The following is a 17,560-nucleotide window of genomic DNA, read 5'->3' as shown; positions in this document are numbered from 1 at the left end:
CCGAGCCACCTCAACTGGCTCCTCTCGATGTGAAGGAGCAGCGGCTCTACTCTGAGTCCCTCCCGGATGACTGAGCTTCTCACCCTATCTCTAAGGGAGAGCCCATTTCGGCCGCTTGTATCCGCGATCTTGTTCTTTCGGTCATGACCCAAAGCTCATGACCATAGATGAGGGTGGGAACGTAGATCGACCGGTAAATCGAGAGCTTTGCTTTTTGGCTCAGCTCTCTCTTCACCATGACGGACCGGTACAGCGCCCGCTTGACGGCAGACGCTGCGCCAATCCGCCTGTCGACCTCCCGCTCCCTTCTTCCCCCATTCGTGAACAAGATCCCGAGATACTTGAACTCCTCCACTTGGCCTCGCGAGAAACAAAGAATCTAACTCTCTTGTCTTTCTTGTGTTTGTTTAAAATTGTCTCTAATAGGTATTTAGACCTGACAGGCAGGACACCCCCCCTGACCCGGAGAAGGCACTCTACCCTTTTCCGGCTCAAGACCATGACCTCGGATTTGGAGGCACTGATCCTCATCCCGGCCTCTTCACAACCGCTCCAGCGAGAGCTGCAGATCACGACCCGATGAAGCCAGAAGGACCACATCGTCTGCAAAAAGCAGAGATGAGATCCTAAGGCCACCAAATCGGATCCCCTCAACACCTTGGCTGCGCCTAGAAATTCTGTCCATGAAAGTGATGAACAGAATCGGTGACAAAGGGCAGCCCTGGCGGAGTCCAACTCTCACCGGAAACGAGCCCGACTTACTGCCGGCAATGCGGACCAGACTCTGACACCGGTCATACAGGGACCTGACAGCCCGTATCAAAGGGCCCGGTACCCCATACTCCCGGAGAACCCTCCACAGGGCTCCCCGAGGGACACGGTCGAACGCCTTCTCCAAGTCCACAAAACACATGTAGACTGGTTGGGTGAACTCCCATGCACCCTCCAGGACCCTGCCGAGGGTGTAGAGCTGGTCCAGTGTTCCACGACCAGGACGAAAACCACACTGCTCTTCCTGAATCCGAGGTTCGACTGTCCGACGGACCCTCCGCTCCAGGACCTCTCTATGGATAATAATAACAATAATAATGCATTTTATTTGTCAGTGCCTTTCAAAACATCCAAGGACACTTTACATTAAAAACACAAATTAAACAGTAAAGAAAGTGTCTACAAAGACACAAAACCACAAAATAGCTAAAAAATTAAAGTGAGAAAGCAAGCTTGAACAGATGAGTTTTGAGTTGTCATTTGAAGGTCAGAAGAGTGTCAATATTACAGATGTCAGGGGAAGAGCTTTCCAGAGTTGGGGAGCAGAGTAAGAGAAGGCTCTTTTCTCCATGTTGCTGAGACAGACAAGAGGCACACTGAGGTGGATTGGCTTGAATGTAAACAAGAGGATTTTAAATTGAGTTCTGAATGTAACAGGAAGCCAGTGAAGTTGTAAAATTTGAGTGATGTGGCAAAATGAGGCCATTTTGGTAATAATGCGAGTAGCAGAGTTTTGAACCAGTTTGAGTTTACGGATAAATTTATGAGGCAGAGCAATAAGGAGAGAATTACAGCAATCAATTTGAGAAATTACCAGACTAGATGGAGAGTGCAGGGAGAGTGATGGATGAAGTCAGTTAATATTACAGAGATGGAAGTGCGCAAACCGGATAAAATGTCAAGGCAGCCTTCTCTTTGTATTTCAAAGAAACGTCATAATGTTGGTCTGTGTGGAAGTGATGGCTGGAGCAAGTCTTGCTCTTCAACTGACATTTTTCTTGAGAGAAATAATTCATCTTAGTCTTTGATGATACCCAGAAAGCGTTTTGCCGACAGTGCTTGTCTTGTGCCAGTTGCCTTGTTTTAACGTCACTGTAATTTAGGGTGTTGCATGTGTAGTGGCCAGAACGGGCGACCAGCACAGAGGCTGCAGACGTCCACATGGCTGTCCCGAGATCAACTCCCATCCTCAGTTCCCTTGCCGCATGTTTCTGCCCCCTTCTCTCTGACTTCAGTTATATAAGGGCCTCTAATGCTAAAAATACAAACTAAAAAAAGGCAGGTTTAATTAAAAATTGTCTATCAGTAAATATCAAATGCAGAATTTATTTTCTGTACATTGATATAATTACCTCAACATCAAAACTGAATGTTTAAGTTACGTTAAAATACCAAATTAAATAAAGCTAACTTTGACTTTTGGTTTATGCTATTTAATATGTGTTTTCTTTTCTCAATGACTTTGTGATGAACCTTTCAAATGTTTAATTCTAAACTTTCACCAAATTTAAACAGAGCAGTTTTGATTAGTCTTAACATAAATGAAATTTATAGACTGGAAATTACAGAAATGAATAGATGTTTAATTGACTCATGTATAGATGTAACTTTGAAATCAGACCTTTTGACAAAGGATATAAGAATACAATCTTTTTAAAGATTTAGAGGGCTAAGTTAGGGATGCACGACATTAAATTGTTAGCTGATATCCGATATGTCAATATACTAAAACTCATTTGGCCAATAACTGATACCAATACCAATATTTTTTCCTATGCTTTCCTTACATTAGCTTTGTCAATTTAGCCAGCTACCAAATGCAAATGCTAAAACGAAACTGAAAATGATGTAACACTTTCAACTTGCATTATGTTTTATGTCAAATTTATTCATGACATCTGCTCCCACTAAGACAATGACAACACTCAAACAGTGCAAATTTGTAAATTTCCACTAAACTCAACCTGCTCACAAGTAACAAGTGAAAAGAACATCAGTCGTCCATTAATACTTGACAGTTTCTTATGATGTCGTGGTGTGCTGTTGGCATCATTCTCAATGGTTTGTTATATAAAAACAACACCTTTTATATTGTATTGATGAATTCTTTTGACAGAATGGCTGATGTCCAATATAAAATTTTACAGGTAATATCGGCTGATGCTGATACTGTGCTGATAATATCACATATTGCTAGGCTAAATCTTTAAAAAGATTGTCAACTCCTGTGAAGTTTTATCTGAAGCCCCACAATGTTTTTCATTGGATATTTTAGAAATAAATGCCATTAATGTCCTGTCCATGTAAAGGAAGCCATATGAAGAAGCCTTGGGCAACAAAATAAATCTGCTGGCATGTCATTTCTTGAACAGTGTGAGTATTATTATTAGTTGCACTGTTAACCTTTTTTTTCAGTAATTGCATATTATGTGATGCATAGTGTTCTAACAAACACCCTATGCAGGTACAATTAAATTACCATAATTTGGTCAGACAAATATAGTTGTTTATATACAGTACCTAAATTAGTTTTAATATAAAAAGTGTTTAAATATTTTACAAGCATAAGAATCTCTAACATGAACAAATGCATTGGCTCAGGCACTGCGTGACAAGTTTAACAACCCAAAACTGCACTGCCTGGTTTTTGACTTCTAATGCAATTTCCCTCGATTCTCATCTCCCTGCGGTGTTCTGTCTGGGATTTGTCCCATTGTACTTGATTTCTCAGAATTTCATCCTTGCCAATTAGCGAACAGAAGGAGGATTTGTAAATCCTTTCATATATTCCTCTCCTATCCATCAGAGAGGGGAATGAGTTTCCACCTCAATTATGTGACTAAAATGAATGTAACAGAGTGATTTGACTACAAAAATAACAATAGCTGAAAAAAAATATTTGTAAGACAAAATATGTTGGATATTTGGCTATGTGTCATCTGAACTAGTTCATATTGTATTGTTGTTGTTTTTTTGGCACATTTGCATAATCATTGGTTATTCAGTGACATAATTAAGTTCAATTAATTTAAAATATTGTCTCAATTACAGATTTAAAAGGAAAACTCCTTCATCAAAGTTTATAAAGTTATGCATACTGCATAAATGGGCTTTTAAGTTTTTGCCTCAGCACATAAAATTAAGTATTTTACCTTTGGATGTTTTCACATCCACACTTCAAGACAAGATGACTTCACAGTCACATAATTTTTTTACTTGAGTTAGTCTCTAGTGGCTAAACAGTGAGAAAACCAGTTACTGTAGTTCTTGTAAGGTGCCTATTGCTTTCAAAGAAGCTGCAGCAGAAGAAAAAAAAATTGAGTGAAGTCATAGCATTCCATTTATGCTTGACACTATGAGTCATTGTCTCAACTGCATATCCTGGTTTGAGAAAGAGCATTATATCATATCACTGAATGTTTATTCTGGAAAATTATAGTTTAATGTGTGACTATTCATGCAGGTAAGTTTAACTGAACTGTGCAATATAAAGGTGCAATTTTAAAATGGTGTTTTTTGGAATACACCGAGGAGAATCCCAAACAGCTGACACGGCGCACAACCCAAAGTCCGGTAGACATCGGAGATGATATGTGAAAACAACATTAATGTTTATTCGTGCAAAGAATATCCACAGAAATGACAAGAGGAGGAGTTGGAGCGAAACTGGTACTGCAGTTGATAAACCTGGTAACTTTTCAGCTGTTCATAAATAAACGTAACATAAATAGGTTATAATGATAAGGTTATTTATTCAGTCGGGACTTTACGCTGACACTAGCATTGCACGTAGACTGTAGTAAAACATTGATTAATGCCTGGTTTTAAAATTAATTAACTGGACTTGTAGCCATTATTTTGTGCCCATTGTTCTCAATGTAATTTTAAACATTAAAAAGGCAAATACTAATTAACCGATTAAGCTTAAACACACAACTAGTAAAGACGAAAAAAACAGAATAACTCACCTCCACATCATAGTGCAGCAAATAAAGCCCCGTCCTCAGGTCCGGCCCAAGCCTCCATGGGGGCCGTAAGCGAAATTTGGTTTTGGGGCCCTCTAGTTCTGCTAACAATGTGGACTGGCTGCAATCAGCAGTCCGATCATTAAATCATTCACACACCTGCTATAAACTTATTGCATCTCTGGCAGTGCTGTTTACTATATACATGTATAATATAGGATGCATTTATTGGCCAACTGATTTATCGACCAGTTGATTTCTGGGTGCCGATTTCCTTAATTTTGGGGGATCATGATCTGCTATTACCTACATGTGCAGCCCATCTTATACCTTGATCTTATCTTTAAAATTTTAAAATCAGCCTCTGTCCTCTGGTGCTCTACAGTGAGAGGTTTGACTGACAGACTGGCCCACCAGGTCAGGTCAGAATATTTGCAGTTTGCAATATATTTTTGCAGTAAACAATATTCACCCCACTGTTGCCAACTCACCAACTTTCTTGGTATATTTAGCAACCTTTCAGACAAAAAAAAATTCATATCAGCCAAAATCAATATCAGCTGGTCAGGCTTTTTAAAGATCGGTAACCGTCGAATGTGTACCTACCGCGGCCACCAGGGGGCATCAAGAGAAATTTATTTTTTTCTTTTTATCAATAAAATAATTTCTTCATACATTATCAAATATATATTCTTGTAAAAACAAATCACGTCATAGTGAAATTGTGTGTTTTAGATGTTATAATGACAGAAATTATTACTAAAAAAAAAAAAAAAAAAATCAGCTCCAGTGAGGGGGAGTGGCCCTGGGGCCCTAAGCGACTGCTTAGTTTGCTTATGCCTTGGGCTGGCCCTGCCCATCCTCCACTCTTTTATCCAACGCCTTTTCTTTTTGTTACATCTTTTATCGCTTAAAATAGACTCACAAACTATCCTATTGCTTTGTCATCAGCCATGTTTGTTTACATTAATTCACGTATGATATAGTGGCTTTTAGGATTTTCTGTCTGAAATCTGAATGCCGGTGAGAGAAATCGGTTCGTGTGTGGTGTGTTGCTCTTGAAGTGTGGCTGGACAACCCGATCGAACCGTTATGCCTACGATTTTTTGTCGACTAGTCTGTGATCTCAGGTTTTGAAAATGGGCCGACGATCGGCCGACAATTCTAAAATTGTGTAGTGTGAACTGGGCATTACACTAAGGAAATGAGGAAGGGAGGGCACCGGAGTTAATCCTTTCTTCATCCATTGTCAGCAATAGAAAGAGAAAAGGGCAGGAAGAAACGATAAATCCGATTAATTAAAACAAGGTTGATAACTTTCATTTATCGTGCAATTAATTGATTTATTGTTTATTCTAACAAAAAGCAAGAAAAAAATCAGATAAAAAAACTTTGCCTATTTTATCTAACAAAAATCACCCTAGCTATGTAAAACTGAATATTTAGTCTGATTTATTGTTAAATGATGGGGGTAATGCTTTAAATACTTTTTTACCCAGTCAAATTCAAATCCAATTTATTATAATCCTTATTCAACATTTTCAAATGAACTTCAAAAATAAATACATAACATTCTAGACAATTACATGTAGGGACACATGTAAAAATATGGCGGGGGATCAAATAATTATTTCCTCCACTGTAACTTTTGCTGACAAAAAACTATTTTAACTACGCGCTTCCATCACAGCAGATGTAAACACATAGACAGCAGCAACGGTCCGTGAATTGCTTTATTGAGTTTCCAGACAAACTTAACAAGCCCACTTTAAAATATTAATAAAAAAAAAAATAATTAAATCGTCACAACAGTACAGTGAGTGTTTTAAAAACAAAAGGGCTTCATTAAAATGTCAGCAAACCCCTGAATTTAAACTGAGTGTGAAGAATCACAATAGTTACTTTCCCTTTTTTTAAGATCTTGCAACATAATCCTTAATCAGGACAAGGAGCAAAAATAATTTGAAACTTCAAAAAGTAGCAATTATCAATATTTGTCACAGTAACAGATTGCTTGAGTAGCGTGTATTGCACATGTGTACACAAATATGAACTTTATTTACATGTGAATCAGCGAGAACTAGACAGGACCGTTGCCAACAGCAATCTGCAAAAGAAAAATTACACTATGGATGGAGATAATTCAGGAATGTGTTTGTGATAAGTTCCAACAACAGCAACAACAAAAATAAATGCTGTTTTCTGAAACCTCTTCAGTGATAACCCTGAAGAAAGAAAGCAAACAGAGAGAATGTCTTCCTCCCCAGAAACTGGGAGAAAAGAGGCAGAGAATGAAGCTCTCTACCCAAAGCCTGGGGTTCCAATGTAACCCCCCCAACACGGCTTTACAGGACACAACAGTTACACCACGGGCTCAAACGTGAAGAAATATACAGGATCAATTTAAGTAGCAAAAGAGTCAGTGTGTATAGCAACATTAGAGCTGTGAAACACCTTCACAACATTAAACACTTCTTTCAGTCAATCCGCTTTTTCTCTGTATTCTGTTTGTCAGAAAGAAATGTGAGCTGAGAGACAACATGTGAGTACACAATGTGAGGCAACCATCACCACATTTAGGTTTGGTGGAGTTTTGAGTTTTGGTCTCAGTGAACTAATATCATAATACACTATTAGGGTAAAACAATAAATACATGTGAAAACTGTTAGTTTCCACTTGCAACGGTTCATAGAAATGTCTCAGGTTGTGGTGACAGCATACCTGGAAATGATGTATTTTAAAACCTTTACACTGCAGTTCCTTAAACGACCATAAAGTGTAAGCAAATTCTCAAGAAATGTCACATTTGGCATATAAAAGCTTTTGACTTCAGGAGGCATGGGGGGGCTCAACAGAATGTGGTGGTAATTGCTGCTTGCTGATCCACATCACTATTAAAGGAATAGCTTGTAACTCTTGAAGTGAGGCTTTGTGATGTTATCAGTGACACTTCTCTTACCTGGGGTGGCCAGAGGTCACAGTGAGGTTGTAGAAACTTGAAGGAAATCCTTATCCAGATAGACACTTCAAAACCACTCAAACTGAAAATGTTTCCATCTGTTGGACACAATGCTGTGTATGTGCTCTTTTACTAGAGATCAGTAAGCTTGTTCCTGTCTTCTAGTTGTCATTGCTGAGGCTGCCAGCTACGTCAGTCAGTCAAAGTCTGATAAGAATGATATCAAGCTCTGGATTTTGTCATTTGTGCAGACACATCAAATATGTTCCAGTCCTTTTCCAGGTCTTATGCAGAAATAATCCCGCTCCAACAGCTGGCTGTCTCTGCCAATCGCACTTTGCGCTATCACATGGATGTTCTTTGACTGAGCAAACAGTTTAACTTAGTAATACATACTGTATAGGGTGATTTCTCAGTGGGAAAAGCAGTCGCCTTGCAATAGGGAAGTTGTGAGTTTATGTTAATTTTCCTTCCCCATCACATGTCAGTTTTTCATAAATGGATGATGTACATTATTAGTATTTGATCATGCAGTTTAAGTTGTTTTGAATTGCAATAATTTGCTGCAACAATGCTTCATTTGACTGTTAGCCTTCTACGCTCTCAATTGTGTTTGTGGTCTCAATCTGCTGTCACTCACCAATCAACTGTAAAGTTCACAAACGTAAGGTTAACTTTGCTGTTGAGCCGCCATTTGTCCAATGGAATTAAGAATGATTATCAAAATCTTGCAGTTGTTTGGGAATTATCCAAGAAGATGTGCTACATGCAGCCTCAGATACTGTAGTTGAGTTTGTTGCTTTGACAAAAGAACAAAAGTCTCTTGCAAAAGTGTCGATATTAAATATCTGCTAATATTGCATGTTATCTGACAGATATGAACATTTTTTATGTTTGACTTGTTTTAGCTGGCTAGAATTAACCCTCTGATTAACTGCTAGCCATCCAACATAATGAGGTTTTCTTCACTTTTCTATGAATACCACAGGAACATGTTGTCTGTCAATCACAGTTTATCAAACTATAACTGACACTACCTTCACTTTAAAGATCCAAATTATCCCTTCAATTGATTTGTGCTTATTTAAACTTCAGTTGACTATTAATAGGTTCAGTATCCTGCACCATCACACTTGTTGGTGAATTTTAGCTTTCAGTTCCCAGGCCCATGACATCACCTGTCTACCGCACCCACACCCAAAAGTCAGGCTTCATATTAGTGACTGACAGTTTGAGAGATGAGGTTGCCTACTAGTGCAGAAAGACAAAAAATATATGTAGCATGAAAGCCATAAATCTGATAAATCAGTCCAACCTGAAAAAAAATACAAACCAGGTATAAAAGCAGAGAGCCCCAAAACTTATGTAGGCAGTGATGCTATCTGTTGTGCACATCAACACTGAAGTGGGATACATTGATCTTTTGCATTCTATTGGTCTGATATTGCTAAATGGATGTAACCGCTAGGGTTACATCCATAGATGCCTAGTTGTTGTTAAGTAACTAGGCATCACTTAACAGCATGCCTAGTTAAGTGACTTAATGTGAGCTTCTCTATGTCTATAGAATGTTTTTACAGCACTGATTAATAGATAGGTCCAGCTCTAAGGTTTTGCAACTTCAGGAGATGATGGGGTTTGTCAGTTTATGAAGTTACTCATTTCAAGTTACAAACAAGAACTGGTATGTTTAAATAATAGTTTGATCCAAGGAAGGATATGTTTAGCAATTAGCAAGTAACCAATATGCTAACTGCTAAAGTTAGCATGTTGAATGTCAATGTTCAATACAACGTTGACCTTCTTTTTGACCTGAAATAAGCACGGTAATAATGGTTTGTGATGAATATTTTAACATCATCTGGCAGCTGAGCCAAAGCATCATCTGCACGAGTGGTTTGTGCCTATAAATGAGGCACAAACTCAAATTAAGGTTTTTAGAAAGTTAACATGTTTCCAAACTATTCTGACAGTTTAAAGTCCTTTTAATGAGAGGCCAGTGAAAGTGGCAGAGAAATCAGTTTTTTTGTGGTACAGTGTACTGCAGTCTCTAATCCATCTTTTTCTGTGAATTGATGCTCAGTTTGCTGTAACAAGGCAACTACACTGTTCTCCCTGCGTACAACAAAGACATATTCAGCTGTTTAAAAATATTTCTGCTCTCATGAGGAAGTTGTGTGGAAACTAGCACCACCTTCAAATGTAGGCATAACTCTTACCTCCCAGTCTGCTCTTTTCTGAATGTGTTCAGTTAAGCTGTGAGGCTGAGGTGAAAACTGTGTGTTACCAGTCTGGGGTCTAAATCATTACGTTATTTGGGACAGTTTTATTATTGAAAGTATTTAATTAATGTAAAATGTCTTCAGAAACCTTTACAAACCACAATATTAAAAACCAAAGTGACCTGCTGACTATGGATTGGTACCCTAAATGTTTTTCACCTACTTCTGCCTTCACATAAGCTAAAATGGTCGCTATCAAACTCTGCATTCTTTATCTTTTGCACCATTGGTGACGCTTTTCACAAAAGCTGTTTCATTATACTTGTAAAGCTTGTGTCAATGAGCATGTGTGTTCTACTTTAAAAGGACTAATTGCTTGTAAGAAGTTTGTTGACACAAACAATATTTTGAAGGACACATTAGTTTTCTGTCTATCGTGGAGAGGAAGTCTGAACATTGCTACCATCCGTCCGTTGCCTCATATATAACATGTCTGGGATTTAGGAACATGCTGTGATAATCTGTTGGAATACAAAGCCACAGTCACTGGACCCACCTACTAAGCCAGTCATGACAATTGATTTGAACACCTCCTATGTGCTGCTTGCCTGAGGAGGGCAGTACAGAGCAGTGGTCCTGCCAGAGGAACCTGAGCGCAACATTCTCCTCCAAAAAGATTCAACATCCTATCGTCCCTTGGCATCTGTAAACAAACAAACAAGCAGGCTGCGGTGACAGCGGGTGCCATCAAGCCGTGCACCAACTTTCTGTCAAATAGCCAAACTTTTAAAACACCAGATCCTCAAATAGAGTATATTCATAAATCTTATCTGATTGGATAAAACACAGTTTACACATTATTTTTGCTTGTCATACAAAAAGAGAAAGTATTCTGTAGTTTATACATACATGTATGTACAGATATAGTAAAAACAAAACAAACTACAGATGCTGTGATGTTGCTATGCGCAACTGTTTGGTGGACGGTATTTACAGCAAAAAGAAAATATTACACTCAAAATGAAAAACAAAAAAAGGGTGGTAATTGTGGTATTTTAAAAAGTGCCACAATCTAAAATTATTTTTGGAAGATAGAAAGGGGTGGGACTCGGGTCACATGACTTTCAACAAAAACAACAAAGTGAGTTTGAAGGGCTGCAGTATAATGTCTAGTTTTGTAGAAGATGAGCTGATCCTGAGATTGTTTCCTCAGTATCATTATATTACATTAACTTCAATAATAACACTCAGATAAGCTTTTTGACAAACATTTCCACTGGTACAACTCTTAGGAAACACCAAATAAGTATTTTGGGAATACCTGGAAAGATTACAGCTTATGAGCTCTGTTGATCCCCTCTACTCATCTTTGTCACAAAAAAAAAGAAAAACTAAGGCATTCAGATGATGAAACAAATATACACCAAGCGACTGAAACAACAGCAGTGTATGTGCGCTATCTGGCCGGTTCTTCAGTCCTCGTGGGCTGCTTGGTTGGCTGAGGTGCACTGGCAGTGATGTGTGGATTCTGATTGAATAGTTTGTGTTAGACAGAAAAAAGGCACCTTGAGTTCTTGCTGGCCCGCTCCTTGTAAAACGAGTTACCCTTCCAACAAGCGACTACTCGTTTTCTTTGACAGACACAAGAAGACAAGTCGTCAGCTTGTTGTCAAACATTTTGACCAGATTAAAGTTTTTTATTTCCACAGTAAAAGTCCCTCAGTGGAATCAGAGGAGTAGGTAGGAAATATAAAAGAAGAATGACTGGACAAGGTTCAACGATGCTGTGTACAGGTAGTGTACAGAAATTGCAACCTTGCTGACGCTCCTTGTCTTTGGTTTCCATGAAGATGCGAACAAGTCGTCTGCGAATCTTTGGATGGATGAACCAGAAGAAAAGAGAGGCACCCCTGTTTTGTACAGGACTTGCCTTTGCCTGCCTTACTTGGATGTTCTCAGCTAATCTGAGACCTCCACAACAATTCAGTTCCACACTGCGAATGCGTACATGTGTGTGTGTGTTGGTGTACATACACACTCTGTGGAGGAGCAGGAACAGGAGGACAAGAAGGTGCTAGAAGGAGGTGAAGGTGTTTTTGGATGCTTTAGGTCAGCTCCTCTTTATAAAACAGGCTCTTCCTCCATTGGCTCCTCTGTAGACCTGTAGAAAGTTCAGCAGTCAATCACATAACATCACATCTTATAGAGATATTCTGTGACACAAGAACACACAGAAGACATTGTTTTTATAGTATTCTGCTCCCTTTACTCTGACACCCCGAAATCAAAATGAATACAACCGATGTCTTTTGAAAATTACCTTCTGACTACTTGTAAATATAGTCCAGCTGTATATACCAGCAATTTTACCACAGTATAAATACAGCTGCTAAGAAAGCTCCTAGGGGTTTGACAGTGAACATATCAGTTAATAATTTCATGAAGAACAAGGAACACACTAAACAGAGGTGTTTAAAAGTATATTTCAATGAAGACAAAGGCACAAGTCCTGGACTTGTATATTATTTGCACATAAAGAAGTGGGCTGATGTGTAAGTCATCTAGTAAAGATGTTTCAGTAACTGAAGGATCCAGAGTTAGAAGCTAAATAACCATTTGAGACATTGAAAGACCAAATAGAAACCATTTGCAACCTAAAAGACAATGAACCAATCACACGCTGTTTGATGTATTTTGAACTAAAATATGATTCCTGGATAATTTGAGTTGGCATTGGTTCAAATGTCACAAAATGCCACGGTTCTTGTGTGTGGGACTGGACAATAAGTCAATAAAAAATACACAAGTGACCAATATTAATAGGTATTATGTCTGACAGAATATTCAATATATAGAATTCACTGGACTCCAATCCAGAACTCACAGCATTCTGGGGGATGTAGGCTGAGGAAAGGCTTTAGCTGCTCAACCTCTCAGGGCCCAGTAAGCCCTGCAAGGAGAGTGGTGTCAACTAACTAACTCACTCTGTGGTTAACTATTAACAACTTGTTGGGAACCTGCACAGCAATTTAAGGTTTTGACACCGTGCCTCGTAGCTGCGTGAAAGCTGTGGATAAAACAGGAAAGGTCACGCACCAGTTTGGCAGTATTTAAGATACTTGAAACAAAAACTAATTAGAAATTATCTATATGTTTTTCTGCAATGTTGTCCAGCATTGTGGAAGACCAAAACTGACATAATTAAAAATAAAAGTAGAAATATATATATTGCTTCTTCTTGTCCTTGCATATGCATTTTTGTCAAGACATATACATATATCTCTATCTTTCTCTCTCTCTCTCTCTGGGGTGAAGGAGCCACAGTGTACAGTTGTGGTAAAAAACAACAACATGAGAACTGAAAAAATTCAAGGGTCCATAAACCCTTGAAATTTTGTTTTATTCTCCATCAAGTTCTACTTTTTATGCAACATTTTGAATAACATAAACTTGCTCAGGGAAATTTTCTGCTTTATAGTTTTTTTTTTAGATCGATAAAGGTAGATGTAATGTTTTTCCAAACATTTAGGATGTTTCACAAAATAGATCTAATTATCTGGGAAGCACCCAGACAGGAAACTGCCTGGTATTGGTTAATGGTGAGCTACGAAAAGATGTATAAATATTTCTGTCCATAAAATCTAAAATCACATTCAAGAGTTTTTGGCAGGTCTTCTGAAGTTATGTGAGATAGAAAATTAACAATAAGCATCAAGAGGCAAATGGTGGTGATAGTATTATGCTCTGAGGATGTTTTTCTTCAGGAAATAAAGCAACGCAGGGCAATCTTAAAAGAAAACCTGTGAGAGGCTGCAAAATGATTTCTAAAAAGATGTTCTCATTTCTAAATCTGAAAAGCAATAAGGTATTAGTTAAAGGTACAGAGTGGTTACAGACACCTTAACTGACCTGTTAGATTCTCTGTTTTCAGGAACAGAGCCTGGCTGGTCCACATCAACACTTAGAGAGGCCATCGCACTGAGTGTTTCAGCCTCGTCCCTCTCAGACTGGCCTGGGGCCACAGGGGACCCTGGCAGGAGAGAGGGGCCACTGGTTTGAGACGCACTCTGGAGACAAGGCCAGTGCTTACCTGGAGACAGTCACAAAGACACAGTCAGAGACACAGTCAGAGATAGAGATAGACTACATGCTGTGGTGTTTAATGTGAACCATATTGTGATTGTTCTTACTCTGGATGTCTATGACTCTCTCCAGGGAGGCACAGGCTTTTGGACATGGCTTCTCCTGAGGCCACTGAAACCCAGAGTCACACTGAATGATAGACAAAAATCTAATCAGTATATTAGTTGTGATTAGTTTCATTCTATTAGCAATGCAGTTTATTCCACATTTTCTCATGCAAATCAGAGTTGAGTCTGTCTCTTACCAGATCTCCCAGGAGGGCAGAGACGCAGGCCTCTGATGCGTCACAGATAGCAGTTAGGTCATGGCCACCCTCTAGCGCCATTACAATCCGCCCACCTGCCAGTCCCATCAGCAGCTGTGTTAGCTTACCAAAACCTGCAAACACAGATTTATCAGGAGTCATGTCGGGGAAAAGTAAATACAAAAGATGGGTAGAAAAAAACTCTGTTTGTTTGTAGGATTGCTACTAAAGCCGCCCTCACATTGTGCAGAAACATTGTAGCCACCCAGAGGAGACTGATGACCTTCCACTGCATCAAAGCCTGCAGACACCAGGACCACATCTGGACTGAACTGCTGGGCAATGGGCATTACCACACTCCTAAACACACAAAACAGGCAAGGTCTTAGAGCATGCTTTTGCCTCACAGTTTAGCTTTCCGACAATTAATTATGAAAACATTTACACTGAATGCAGATTATCATGATTTGCAAAAGTATTTTTAAATTATCTCCTTAAGATCCCTGTGCCACTTTCTCTCTCTCCTGAGTCTACCTCATGCTCTCCCCTCACACCTGCAACCTGTTAGCTCATCAGCCTTCTTTTGTTCAGAATTCAACCTCTCCAACACTTAAGCACCTTATCTTCAGTCACTCCTTGCCAGTTCCTCTCGTCTACTCCCGTCACTTCCCCATTCTGCACAGTGTTATCCTTGTGTCTCCCTGCTGGTTTCTTTTACATATCCTACATCAGGGGTGTCAAACTCCAGTCCTCAAGGGCCGCTGTCCTGCAACCTTTAGATGTGCCTCTGCTGCACCACACCTGAATAGAATAATTAGGTCATTAGCAAGGCTGTGGAGAACTGGAGGAGGTAATTAAACCATTTCGTTCCAGTGTTTTGTACCTGTGGCACATCTAAAAACTGCAGGACAGCGGCCCTTGAGGACTGGAGTTTGACACCTGTGTCCTACATGAATCTGCTGGCTAAGAATAAGCGTAAATACAGTAAGGTTATTTACGTTGGCGGTAATGACACCCAGTTACACCAATGCAAGGTTGAAGGTTAATGTGGCTTTAGTGTGTAAGTTTGCCAAAACAATGTCAGACAGCATAATTTTTCTAATGTATCACTGCAGCGTAGTATGAGTTAGTGTTGGTTTTCAGAGTTATCCAGGTATTTCCTAAATGCTTCAGATTTAACAGTCTGGAATGCTGTATACCAAATGTGTAAAAACAGATTTTACTCAGAGATAATTGGCTGCTTCCAGTAAGGAAATGTTTACCTGAAAGCAGTGAGGTATTCCACATCACCCATAGGAGGCTCTACTCCTCCAGTCCATGCTATATTTACATTAAAGCCAACTCCTGCACCTGAGCCCACCTACACAGAGCAAGCAAAGATACATTTAAAAGACAGCAGTTTTATGTTGATTATTTTTGATAATTATAGTTTTGAATAAAAATTGCTGCTTTTGTTACACTAGATAACTGAGGACGGTGGTACATTTGATAAATGGTAAATGGATGATCCCTGGGTACTAAACAAAAATCAAACAAAATGTAACCAAAGTCTTGACTGGGTTACAAAGACTAAACAATTGAATGAATACATACCTCCTCTGGTGCTCCACTGCCAGGAAAGAAGTTTCCGTCATCGTACCGATGCAGAGATATGTAGAGCACATTGGGATCGTTGTAGAAGGCCTGCTGGGTGCCGTTGCCATGGTGAATGTCCTGCCATGATAGTTCACAGTAACATCAGAGGCAAGGTCAGTGATATGCTTGGATACTATAAACACAGTTGAGCAGGTCAATGTTTTATCCCCTTGTACTTTTGACACATAGAGTATGACATGAGGAAGTTATAATGTGATAGGCAACATGACTATCACATTATATGTCCAAAGCCAAGAGTTTGGCTGCCTCAAACGTTTCACATTGAGGCCAAAATGTTTAATTCTTGTCTCCTCAAACCAGAGCACCATGTTGAATGTGGCCCCCACATAGTGATCAGTTGTAAAGTAGTGCCTTACATTACATTTTGGAATGCAAGTGCAGATATAGTGCCTGCACTTTCACCCCAGTATAGAACTGATTTAAAATAAACTAAACAAAAGGAGTGATGTAGACCACAGACAGTCAGCATGAAAAAGAATATTTAGAATATTTAATTTGTACAAAATAAAGTGGTTTATTGATCTCAATTATCTAAATATGGGGGGATAATCTGAACCTTGTGAGAATAGACAATTTTGGTCTTGCAAATGTAAAACATCCAGCATGGACGAGAGGGCATTTTTGTTCTGTAAGAACATTTAATGATGCTGAACTGAAAGCAAAGCCTGACCATTCACACATGGCACTAAAATCCCTTCTGAACAATCTGAACATTTACATTCTTTAAAAGCAAAGAAATATATATTTATGCATTTATTTCTTATTATGTCAATTTTGGTCCTCCATACAAAGCTACTCAGGCCTAAAAATCAATCTCAGTGCTGCCCATGTTACAGCAGCACAGATGTCCCCAACGCTCCTGATTCAAAAAGGGCTTTATGAATTGAAAATACTGCTTATTTTGTCTGTATATGGTTTTTGAATAAATTTGATTAATTAATTACAGAATCTGCAATCCCTCCACTGTTTTAAAATTAACGTAAATTAGCAGAACATCCTCTGTATGTAATGCTTATGTTTTTGTGCTTCTCACCCAGTCCACAATGAGGATCTTCCCTACTCCTAGCTTTTGTTGCAGCAGTTTGGCAGTGATGGCTACTGAGTTGAAGAAGCAAAAACCCCTGTGTCCACACAAACAGGCACAGATTTTTCAGAACCTAGGCTTGCAGATCTGATAAAACATGTAGATTATTTTAAAAATAAAGAGATGGAGGTACTGACATGGCTGTGGATTCCTCTGCATGGTGACCAGGTGGACGCACAACTGCAAAGCCGTTCTGGTAAAAGAAATATACACTTAAGAGTAAAAGTCAGTTCGGATGGTACATGATATTGAGGAGAATTTTTGTGTGTGCTACCTTCAGCTCCCCTGCAGCCACCTTAAAGGCCAGCTCAATAACTGAGCCCACTGCCATGCGAACTGCTGCTGATGAGTGCATTTCGTTCCACACAGTGTCACTGTCCACCTGCAGAGGGCAGCATGGAGCTTAGGTTAAGACCTCTGATGGAGGTTAGATAAACACAAAGTATAGAGAGCCTCACCCCTATTCCTCCACAGGGCAGAACAGCATACATCTTCTGACTGATAGGACCTGAAAA

At 39.2% G+C, this 17,560-nt stretch overlaps 1 protein-coding gene across 7 annotated transcripts in view; it reads right to left on the bottom strand.

The window, feature by feature from the left end:
- Positions 1-6,451: 6,451 nt before the first annotated feature.
- The window catches only part of hdac5 (histone deacetylase 5), a 64,463-nt gene continuing 53,354 nt past the window's right edge, over positions 6,452-17,560 (bottom strand). For 6 of the 7 annotated variants that reach the window (XM_028022609.1, XM_028022608.1, XM_028022610.1 and 3 more), the window contains 11 exons: positions 17,504-17,553; positions 17,320-17,427; positions 17,183-17,238; positions 16,995-17,082; positions 15,899-16,018; positions 15,568-15,665; positions 14,547-14,665; positions 14,306-14,439; positions 14,109-14,190; positions 13,828-14,008; positions 6,452-12,079 (listed from right to left, as the gene is read on the bottom strand). In XM_028022609.1, coding sequence (XP_027878410.1) covers positions 12,040-12,079; positions 13,828-14,008; positions 14,109-14,190; positions 14,306-14,439; positions 14,547-14,665; positions 15,568-15,665; positions 15,899-16,018; positions 16,995-17,082; positions 17,183-17,238; positions 17,320-17,427; positions 17,504-17,553 — 1,076 coding nt within the window. In that variant the 3' untranslated portion in view covers positions 6,452-12,039. The remainder of the gene's footprint in view (positions 12,080-13,827; positions 14,009-14,108; positions 14,191-14,305; positions 14,440-14,546; positions 14,666-15,567; positions 15,666-15,898; positions 16,019-16,994; positions 17,083-17,182; positions 17,239-17,319; positions 17,428-17,503; positions 17,554-17,560) is intronic. The other variant, XM_028022607.1, reaches the window with a different exon arrangement.

This window comes from Xiphophorus couchianus, chromosome 7 (genome assembly GCF_001444195.1).
Source record: "Xiphophorus couchianus chromosome 7, X_couchianus-1.0, whole genome shotgun sequence".
Taxonomy (NCBI): Eukaryota; Metazoa; Chordata; class Actinopteri; order Cyprinodontiformes; family Poeciliidae; genus Xiphophorus; species Xiphophorus couchianus.
Note: the sequence above shows the minus strand (reverse complement) of the source record. Positions and strands in the feature narration are given on the sequence as shown.